General features: G+C 37.3%; 1 protein-coding gene across 2 annotated transcripts; it reads left to right on the top strand.

Annotated features, from left to right (window-relative positions):
- The first annotated feature begins 586 nt into the window (after window positions 1-586).
- Window positions 587-8,831, top strand: LOC131538810 (gastrula zinc finger protein XlCGF49.1-like). 2 transcript variants are annotated; one of them, XM_058772946.1, is made up of 5 exons: window positions 587-823; window positions 957-1,014; window positions 1,397-1,556; window positions 2,070-2,204; window positions 6,157-8,830. In XM_058772946.1, exons 4-5 carry the CDS (start codon window positions 2,120-2,122, stop codon window positions 6,855-6,857), a joined length of 786 nt encoding a protein of 261 aa, XP_058628929.1. In that variant the 5' UTR covers window positions 587-823; window positions 957-1,014; window positions 1,397-1,556; window positions 2,070-2,119; the 3' UTR covers window positions 6,858-8,830. The 2 variants fall into 2 exon arrangements, with proteins under 2 accessions (XP_058628929.1, XP_058628928.1); XM_058772945.1 differs by having other exon boundaries at window positions 672-823; window positions 1,397-1,488; window positions 6,157-8,831.
- The last annotated feature ends 2,257 nt before the right edge of the window (window positions 8,832-11,088 follow it).

Raw genomic sequence — 11,088 nt, 5'->3', positions numbered from 1 at the left:
TGTGAGGGTTTCTGACACGATCAAATAAAACATTAATCACAGCATAAATAAAATACATTTATTGTTACTACGGTAAAGCTTTGTTTTTCTGAGATTTTTCTGCATTTTAAAGTTAAATAACTGACAATATTGGCAGTATTGTCCAGAACTGTTACTAGCTCCGTCCCAATTGAAAGACTGCATCCTTTGGAGGAGGGAGAATCGGAGGGTGCATTTGAAGTCGCATTCGGATTGCAGCAGCCTTCGTAGCGCCGCTGTGACGCAATCAGCCTTCAAATGAGGCCTTCATAGGATGCTGTCTTTGAATTGTGATGCAGTCGGCCTTTAAATACACAGCTTTTTGTTGTTTTCATCCCTCTTGAGTTCATTGACCCACATCCTGTCTCTCTTTGATTAGTTAGTTCACCTGTGTCTTGTTACTCATCGGCTGCGTTTGAAACCGGGTACTCAATGAGTAGGTACTTAATTTCAATAAGTACTTACTTAACGAGTGCTAAAAGAGTATGTACTCTTCAGCCAAATTTCCTTTAGTATGAATGCGATCCACCATGTTGGCGTGTGATTTATGACGTTATAACAAGCGCAATAACTTAAAAGATACGAGCGACAGGTTTAAATCTGTAAATATTTTGATGTTTCTTGTTGAATTCAAGTCTTGTTTCATCCCTCAGGCTTATAAATAAGTGCACAGAGAGGATGAGGAAGACCACGATGACACCCCTGAACCACACAACCTTGAAGCAAGAGTGGGAGAACGTGTGGGACGTGCGTGTGTGTGTGCTCCAAACATTTGTGTGCCTGCTCTCCATGAACACAACTAACGGTAAAACATTTAAACAGAGTAAAACTTTGAAGCTTCTGAAAATGGGGCTCCATTGACTGATGTTTTATGAACAGAATCCAGACAAACAAACGAACAAAATCACATCCTCAATGTCTTTTGGTCTTTTTTCTAGATGCTCTCGCTGGCCTGGGGTCACTGAGGATGAAGAGACCACTCTAGGATAAGAACGAGTCAGACAAATTTAAGATAATAAAAAATAATCTTGTTTTCTGTTTGACATAAGATTATTTTTCTTACCCCATTAGATTTTGCTCGTTTCAAGCAAAAACTCACTTAATTTTGACTAGTTTTTTCTGAAAACGAAACGATAATTTTTACTTGTCTAGAAAATCCTTCTTGATTTAAGAATTTTTAGATATTTTGGCTGGAAACAAAACAAAAAAAATCTAAGTAAGAAAAGCATTTTTTTGCAGTGCAGAACAACTGTAAAGATTTATTTGTTTTGTTTTGTTTTACACAACCATAATTATTTTAATTTTTTTCAAATTTGATAGGTTAGTTTTTATACTGTTTTGAGTGTATGTAAATTTCTATGCACTTTTGTGATTATAGACAGAGCGAACATGACTTTTATTTTGGTGGGGCGACATGACGTCATAAGGCCGCGCCGACTCCTGCTTCTGTTGTGATTTGGCTGAAGGAAGGTTTGTGTTTTCAAGCGTTTAAAAAGGAGAATATAACATTTGAATATAACACTCGATCGTTATTTTGTGTAAGTAAAGCGCATTCACTCCTGAGTAACAGAAAAGGTGCGTCTCATTGTGCGCCCGATAGGCTTTAATAACGTTAGTGAGATCGTAAACATGAGTTGGCACGTAATGATGGAGAAACGGAGCTTTTCCAGTCAATTCAACCAAGCGATTCACAAAATCATCACAGACTGAACTCACTCGAATCTCAAGACCGTGTGAATGCAGCGAGATATTATGTGTTCGTTAAAGTGTAATCTAAAATCATTAAATACCAAAAAATACATCGTGATATGTAAATATTAACCTTTTAGTTTATTAAATAGCAATATAAATAATAGGTAAATATTAAATATCTTTATACTTTGTTCTTTTTTAAGTCTGTAGTGCCAGATTTTTTATTATTATTTTTAAGTAATCAGACCATTGGAGTCCATTAACGCTGACTACTGAAGCAGGGAGCTGACTGAGACGCACCCAGAGGGGTTTAGCTTGGGTTTATATTTCTTTCTGTTAATTGTTTTCATCTTAAACAGAACGAAGTGTCCAAACACAGAAAGACTCGTCTTGAGACACACTTATAAAGATGGCGTTTATTAAGGAGGAGAATGAAGACGTGAAGATTGAAGAAACATTCAGTCTGAAACAAGAAGATACTGAGACACAAACAGGTTGGTTTTCATTCTCAGAGCTGAACTCACTCATTTGATCCTTATTGAAATGTCCAGCTCTACAGAAATGAGTGATATTTTTGAAGAGTGTCATAATTGAGCAGTTTTTATTTGACATGGAGCGGGTCGCCTGTGACCAGATAAATAGGCTACTAATACAGAAGTAACCACACACACACACACACACACACAGTGACATCAAACCATATATCTACTTCTGAAATGAAAACCATTAATGTTTATCACTTCATTATGCAACAGTACCTGACAAAAATATTTATTTTGCTTAAAGCAAATGTTGAAATGTGAGTGATCACCTTTACATTTGGCTACTGCATGCTGTCTACATTTGTGACCCTGGAGCACAAAACCAGTCTTAAGTCGCTGGGGTATATTTGTAGCAATAACCAACAATACATTGTATGGGTCAAAATTGTTGATTTTTCTTTTATGCCCAAAATCATTAAGATATTAAGTAAAGATCATGTTCCATGAAGATATTTTGCAAATTTCTTACCGTAAATTTATCAACTTAATTTTTGATTAGTAAAATACATCGCTTTTAAAGTGGTCCAAATGAAGTTCTTAGCAATTTTCTCAATATTTAGATTTTTTTTGCACCCTCAGATTCCAGATTTTCAAATAGTTGTATCTCAGCTAAATATTGTCTGATCCTAACAAACCATACATCAATGGAAAGCTTATTTAATCAGCTTTCAGAACATGTATAAATCTCAATTTCGTAAAAAATTGACACTTAAGACTGGTTTTGACTGGTTTTCGTCTAGGGTCACAAATGAATAGTGAAAATCCAGCTGCTTCAACTGCATTCGCGATATTTTTAGCGTCACCTGTTGTCACAGGAATAGTGGCGGAATAGTCTGCAGAATGAGTTTTATAATTATCCAGTTGACAGTAATGTAGTGCACTGTGATCGTAATGAAAGACTGAGTTGCACAGGAGGTCCACCCTAGAGGTCTTCACGGGTCCAAAAATTCGTTCGTACCCGAACCCGAAGAGACCCGTAAATGTGCTGCACCGAACCGACCCGGACCCGTGTTTTATTTGAAAGTGGGACCCAAACCCGTGCAGAACCGAGAAATGCCTTGAATGTACTACCCGGACCCGATGCGGACCCAACCATTATTCGAAAGTTGGACCCGAACCCGGCCGGAAGGACACGGACCCGACTGCACCCGATCGGCACATATTACACAGCAAATTGCTATTAAGTCAATAACAAGCTGCGAGGAAAAAAATTAAATTCCCTTACTACTGTTAGTAGCCTTCTCCCTGACTGCGACGCATATAATCCTCCCAGCCAATACATTTCCATCCATGTTGGCTGTTCGTTCCTCTCTATTGCTGACTGAAAGAGACTTCTTAATCCACTGATTATTGCTTTAAAAGTCTATTTGCTGTCACGGTCAGTGACGGATGACTAATGCAACTTCGTAGTTTTTTTTTTTTTTTTTCTCGAGTCAACTTCGACTGTTGCGTTTCCACAACAATAATGATACTTTTTGTTGGTTGTAATAAAGACTCGAAGCAATTATTTTTTAGCAAAAACGTGCAGAACAAGAAGTGCGTTACACTTTACTGCGTGCGTGTTCAATAACGGTGCGTCTCTTCTCAGTTTTGTTTCAGCTTCTTTTCTTTTTTTTTTCCAAATCACTCATGAAGGAATCCATGATCACCGTTTGCGTGCAGTAGGCTACATTAACTCCGCTTCTGGCGACTCGAGGTAATGCGGTTTTTTTCACCTTATTTCCCGCTCACAAAATATAGACCCGAACCTGTACGGGTCCCGGGTCGGGTCCCGGGTCCTCCGTGAAGACCTCTAGTCCACCCATCCGTAGTTAAAGCAATGAATTTTGCTTTGCTCAGGTCCTCCAGCAGTTTTTAGGCTTTTATTTCACTGTGGTGGTGTGCGCTTTGTCAACCACACGATTTCCATTCCTGTACTCCACTGGAAAACCAAAATGTTCCTACTTGAATGTGTCTGGGGTTCTGCAATCTCAAAACTATGCGGAGCAGCCATCCTGCGTATAGTAAAGGCGTATATATAGGTTGTGCCGATATATGATAGTATCATGTATCGACGATAGTCTGAGATACTGCCTGATATCGCTGATGCCACTGACGATAGCAAGATGATTATTATCAGGCTAGTAATACTATCTAATTAATATTAGGGTTTAGTTTTCCAGTTTTTTTTAATTTTGAGTTTTTACAGCGTTATAACCAATCACACATGATTACGTTGAGTTTATGAATGCAGTGGCCAATCAGAAGCATTGAGATGAGTTTTGTTGTTCAGCGCATGCTGACTGAATTGTGACTCGCGAGTTCTCTCATCATAAACAACTAAGTGCAGATGTACGTGCATTGCAAGTGTAAGAGACTTGTTCATAAAGTGTGGACAGCTTCACTGATCATAACGGGAGTGATTTTTAAAGTGCATAAATTAGCACTAGACTGAGTCAGTGATGTTCTTTGATAATGTAAATGTTCTTTGCTCATTTTCTGTAGCTGCTTTTTGAATAACTGAGGAAATGTAAGCCTTATGATTAGTAAACTGCAATGTTTTTATTAAATTGTTAAATACAAACTCAGTCACATTAAAAACATTGGGCTGTTTTTAGCCTTACGCTGAAGTTGGTTCACTTTCCGGCAATACTAAGTAAATAATTAAATAAATTAGCACGTTAATATTGTGTATCGGCGATCTGACAGGCTGAAGATAGGATGATATGACAATAGAGTATATTGCCCAACAATAGATTGCACGCTCCTTAGTGTGTTCGAATTGAATTGAAGCGGCGCTACGCAGACCGATCAGAGTATGATATCGGAGTACCGTGAGAGCGATTCGATAGCATGCAGGCGCTTATGCGCAGCACCGTTTCAAGTCGAACACGCCTAGTAACTTTAGAGTATAATATTTAGAACAAAATACAGCTTTTATTAGTTGTTACTAATTACTATTTAATCAAATGTGAAGGTAGAAAAATTAGTTTTGCAAGATAAGGTAAAGTGACGTCATTCTCAACATTGGGCAGGGGGGGGCGTGAGAGTACTGCGATTACGAATTGTGGGTGGTGTATGGCGATTCATGGGACCCAACCAGATTTCTTGCAACGCGGGATTAAATTACTGAATAAAACATGGTAGCGGTCGGTAACTCTGGTGTAATTTGAACGGGAGCGGGTGGTCTAACAATATCCCATTTCCGACGTCCTTTCAGAACAGCATATCTGCACATTAGCCTACTCATTCTTATTGACCACCGGTACAGCCTGCATTCAGGACTGTTATGCACATACTGCATGCATGGATCAGCGCTTTCTGCGTCACGCATTTTATTTGCAAGGTCTTTGCGCAGCATGTGCATAACGGTCCTCAGTGCAGGCTGTACCGGCGGTGAATATACGGCCCTCAGACAGAACAGGCAGGTTGTGATGATTGACAGAGCAGAATAAGGATGGAGCAAAGTGTCGCTGCGCTGTCTTTGAACGACGTTCAACTTGGTTTTGTTCATATTTAGCTTGGCCTATAATTTTAAATGACAGATGTCATGTTTATTTATTTTTTCTCTGACACTTTTGCTATATCTTTATTTTCGACACTTTTTTTCCTGCTGTCAAGAGCAAAATGTAAAACGAATTTTGTATCTTGACAAGACAAATAAATAAGATTGTGCATACTACACTTTTATTTGTTATCCTTCTCTTTCAGTAGCGGAAATTTAAATGTGAGATTCTGGAAATGAGATATAAATTTATGAACGGTTGGGAAGCAGACAGCTGATGAACAAAGTGTGAATATACTGCGGGAGCGGGTGGGTGCGGAATATAACCTAGCGGGATATGTAGGTTACATATGTATGTTTTGATGTTTATTGTTTTATGTGTTATACTGGGGTTAACTTTTATTTGTTTTTTCATCGTAGACTTTATGGCACTGAAAGAGGACAAGGAAGTACTGAATGAAACGGAAGAGAAATATCAGTTTGAGAATCTTCGTGATTTCATAACTGGAGAAAAATCTCTTTGTTGCTCTCAGTCTGAAAAGACTTCCACACCAGAAGAAGCTCGAAAGACAGGAAATACAAGTCATTTCTCTTGCTTTGAGTGTGGAAAGAGTTTCAGATTTAAAGGAAGCCTTAAAAGGCACATGATGCTTCACACTGGAGAGAAGCCTTTCACATGCCTTCAGTGTGGAAAGAGATTCAGTATACAGCAAAACCTTACTTACCACCAGAGAGTACACACTGGAGAGAGACCTTTCACCTGTGAACAGTGTGGATCAAGTTTCATTCAAAAAGTATGCCTTAAAAGGCACATGAGAATTCACACCGGAGAAAAACCGTTCATATGCCAACAGTGTGGAGAGCGTTTCACTCAACCTGGAAACCTTAAAACCCACATGAGACTTCACACCGGAGAGAAACCTTACACATGTCCTCAGTGTGGAAAGGGCTTTGAACAAAATGGTAACCTCACAGTCCACATCAGAGTTCACACCGGAGAAAAGCCTTACACATGCGCTCAGTGTGGAAAGAGTTTCGCTCAAAAAGGAGTTTGTAACAGGCACATGAGTTCACACTGGAGAGAATCCATTCACAAGCTCTCGCTGTGGAAAGAGTATTGACCAACATGGAAACCTTAGCGTCCGCATGAAAATTCACACTGGAGAAAACAGAATTCACACACCTGCCAACAGTGCAGAAAACGCTTCAAGCAAGAAGAAAACCTTAAAGAAACCACATGAAGATTGATTCAAGAGGGAACTGTTTAAATGTCATCAGTGAGGAATGAATTTTACAGACAAGAAGCATCTGGGAATCATGCAGGGATACCAGAGAGAAGGCTTACAAAAACAAAGCAAATTTTGAGTTTTACATAAGCTGGATTAGGGGTGGGCGATCTTCGCAAAATATATGATTTTATCACACAAAATCACGATCTTCCCCATTTCGAGACATACTATCCAGAATATCCAAGCCTATTTGAACAATTTAAAATATTTTTGCATTTAAACAACCAAAATGGTCACTGCATGAATTATTGCATGAACGGTCACTGTATGAATCAAATATATATTCATTCCTATTAAAGTTACAATGTGATTCAGTCAAGAGCAGTCTTTTGTTGTTTGATTAACATTATGAAGACGGCAGCATTAGGCTTTCAGACGGAATGCATGGATCTAATACACTGACATGCATTCGATTTCTTTCCCAATTTTTTTTATGTTCACTTGAAGGTGCTGTATGTAGGATTGACCCGGCCCGAAATGCACATTTTCAAAGGAGAATAACTGACTGGAGCATTGTTTTTCAGATAAACAAGTATGTTAACTTGGCATGTTTCTTAAATATCTGCAAACATATTATGGTATTTTTATTGCTGTAGTTTTAACATTATTATGAGGACATAAATGATCACACTCTACGATTTGCTTAAAGTAGGTCGTAGGCGTCTTCACGATCAATATGTATATGATATAAAATCGTCAGATCGCACACCCCTAAACTGGATGATGATACTCAGTTCTTTTTCATTCTCTTGGGAGTAAAAAAAGAAGTTGGTAATACCGGAGCAGGCTGCCCACACTGCAACAAAAATGACAGCGGTGAGAAAATAGCAGGTCGCCCCTTAACCTGCTTGGCATCACTGGAGGGCAATCATTTTCTTTTATATCAATTATCCTATTAATCTATATACCTTTGTCATTTGAAATCTGAAACTGCTTATTCAATTCATTTATTGCTAAAAAAAAGTAATTATTTAAAGGAAGTGGAAGCAGGTTTTTGGACATTTTTATCTTTTAGAGCTTCTTTTTTTAACAGTTTTAGTCTTTTTTTGATTTTTTTTTTTGCTGTTTTTAGTACTTGTGAATGGACTCGTATAGTAGATGCAGTCAGGTCAAGGCAGCTTGTAGTTATTTGTATATGAAGAGTTCATTTGCAAAAACTGATAAACGCCACGTTTAAAAAAAGAAAAAAAAGAACTGATTTCCATGTGTTATTCTACACAAATAGCACGTTCTGAACCCTGTCACAAAAGCCGGTATTGTCCACTGTCAAGGCATCGCGTGTTCACGTTTTACTGCAGAAACCAACAGGCGCCCTTGCAGTTTGTGAACAGAACCCAATAAGTCAGTTTTAACGAATCGGTGCGCTGTATTCAGCATAAAATACACAACCACTATCAATGATGAACACATTTGGTTTTAATGAGGAAAAAAACACTACAAGGGCAAATTAGAAACCTAGGTCCGGCTAACTTAGCAATTACAAAGCAATTACTTCGTTTTGTTTACCTCTGAAACATGAAATGTGGAGTTGTCTGCTTTCGCTAAAAAACAAACTTAATATATAAAAAACATACTTTCAATTAACTTTTAATTTTGTAAGATACCTGTTTTTTTTTTTAGTTGTTATTATTACTTTATCAAAACAACCCAACTGTAGCTTGATTTATTACTTTGGAATGCAACAACAACAATGATTTATGACATTTTTAGTGCTGTCAAACAATTAATCGTGATTAATCGCATCCAAAATAAGTTTTTGTTTACATAATACATGTGTGTACTGTGTATATTTATGTATATATAAATACACACGCATGCATGTATATATTTAAGAAAAATAAGTTATGTTTATATTTTACATTTGTATATAATAAATTATAAATATATAAATGTAAATACATGCAAATATTTTCAAAATATATACTGTATGTGTGTATTTTATTTATATATATATATATATATATATATATATATATATATATATATATATATAAAAACACAGTACACACATTATGTAAACAAAAACTTATTTTGGATGCGATTAATAGTTTGACAGCACTAGAAATTTGACAAAAATGGAGTTATGTTTTTGCAAATAAACTCTTCATATAAGAAACTAAACAAATGTAACTTTTAATATTGTAGTGAAACCATTAATTTTTTTGATCTTTAGCGTCTTTGCACTCATAATTTTAAACGGTTATTCTCTTTTTTTTTTTTTTTTTTGCTGTTTTAATACTTGTGAATGGATCCATTTGGTAGCTATATATAGTCAGGTTAGGGTGCAGTTATTTGTATATAAGAGGCTCTAAACAAATGTAACTTTTATAGTGGAGTGAGAATATAATAGAGAATATAGAGTATAATGCTAAATTTGTGCAAACTTGCAGCTGTAGTTGACTAAAAGATCTTTCTCCTAATATCAGCCCAGAGTTTACACATTACAGTAATCATTGGGTTTCATGTTAGCTGCTTTGTTTTATGGAGAGAAATTGGAACAAGTTCTGATTCTGTTCATCTGTAAGCAGACTTGCTTTATTTGCCAGAACCAAAGAACTCTTAATTGTGCTACACAATAAAAAAAAAAAAAAAAAGTACAAATTGTATAGTTGTAGCCTTTCTTTATGAAATGTCTCTAAATGTTTCACCACTTTTTTTAAGCAAAGGAGCATAATTTAAATTATACAGTATTGTTCAAAATAATAGCAGTACAATGTGACTAACCAGAATAATCAAGGTTTTTAGTATATTTTTTATTGCTACGTGGCAAACAAGTTACCAGTAGGTGCAGTAGATTCTCAGAAAACAAACAAGACCCAGCATTCATGATATGGACCCTCTTAAGGCTGTGCAATTGGGCAATTAGTTGAATTAGTTGAAAGGGGTGTGTTCAAAAAAATAGCAGTGTGGCATTCAATCACTGAGGTCATCAATTTTGTGAAGAAACAGGTGTGAATCAGGTGGCCCCTATTTAAGGATGAAGCCAGCACTTGCTAAACATGCATTTGAAAGCCTGAGGAAAATGGGTCGTCCAAGACATTGTTCAGAAGAACAGCGTACTTTGATTAAAAAGTTGATTGGAGAGGGGAAACCCTATAAAGAGGTGCAAAAACGTATCGACTGTTCAGCTAAAATGATCTCCAATGCCTTAAAATGGAGAGCAAAACCAGAGAAACGTGGAAGAAAACGGAAGACAACCATCAAAATGGATCGACGAATAACCAGAATGGCAAAGGCGCAGCCAATGATCACCTCCAGGATGATCAAAGACAGTCTGGAGTTACCTGTAAGTACTGTGACAGTTAGAAGACGTCTGTGTGAAGCTAATCTATTTTCAAGAATCCCCCGCAAAGTCCCTCTGTTAAAAAAGGCATGTGCAGAAGAGGTTACAATTTGCCAAAGAACACATCAACTGGCCTAAAGAGAAATGGAGGAACATTTTGTGGACTGATGAGAGTAAAATTGTTCTTTTTGGGTCCAAGGGCCACAGGCAGTTTGTGAGACGACCCCCAAACTCTGAATTCAAGCCACAGTACACAGTGAAGACAGTGAAGCATGGTGGTGCAAGCATCATGATATGGGCATGTTTCTCCTACTATGGTGTTGGGCCTATTTATCGCATACCAGGGATCATGGATCAGTTTGCATATGTTAAAATACTTGAAGAGGTCATGTTGCCCTATGCTGAAGAGGACATGCCCTTGAAATGGTTGTTTCAACAAGACAATGACCCCAAACACACTAGTAAACGAGCAAAGTCTTGGTTCCAAACCAACAAAATTAATGTTATGGAGTGGCCAGCCCAATCTCCGGACCTTAATCCAATCGAGAACTTGTGGGGTGATATCAAAATGCTGTTTCTGAAGCAAAACCAAGAAATGTGAATGAATTGTGGAATGTTGTTAAAGAATCATGGAGTGGAATAACAGCTGAGAGGTGCCACAAGTTGGTTGACTCCATGCCACACAGATGTGAAGCAGTTTTAAAAACTGTGGTCATACAACTAAATATTAGTTTAGTGATTCACAGGATTGCTAAATCCTAGAAACAAAAACGTTTGTAC

This window comes from Onychostoma macrolepis, chromosome 04, assembly GCF_012432095.1.
Source record: "Onychostoma macrolepis isolate SWU-2019 chromosome 04, ASM1243209v1, whole genome shotgun sequence".
NCBI classification, from domain to species: Eukaryota; Metazoa; Chordata; class Actinopteri; order Cypriniformes; family Cyprinidae; genus Onychostoma; species Onychostoma macrolepis.
Note: the sequence above shows the minus strand (reverse complement) of the source record. Positions and strands in the feature narration are given on the sequence as shown.

Bases quoted from the DNA above. Each gene is read 5' to 3' on its own strand.
- LOC131538810 (XM_058772945.1), top strand. From the start codon at position 2,120: ATGGCGTTTATTAAGGAGGAGAATGAAGACGTGAAGATTGAAGAAACA. The intron at 2,205-6,156 runs GTTGGTTTTCAT...TTTTCATCGTAG, and splicing joins AGATACTGAGACACAAACAG to ACTTTATGGCACTGAAAGAG.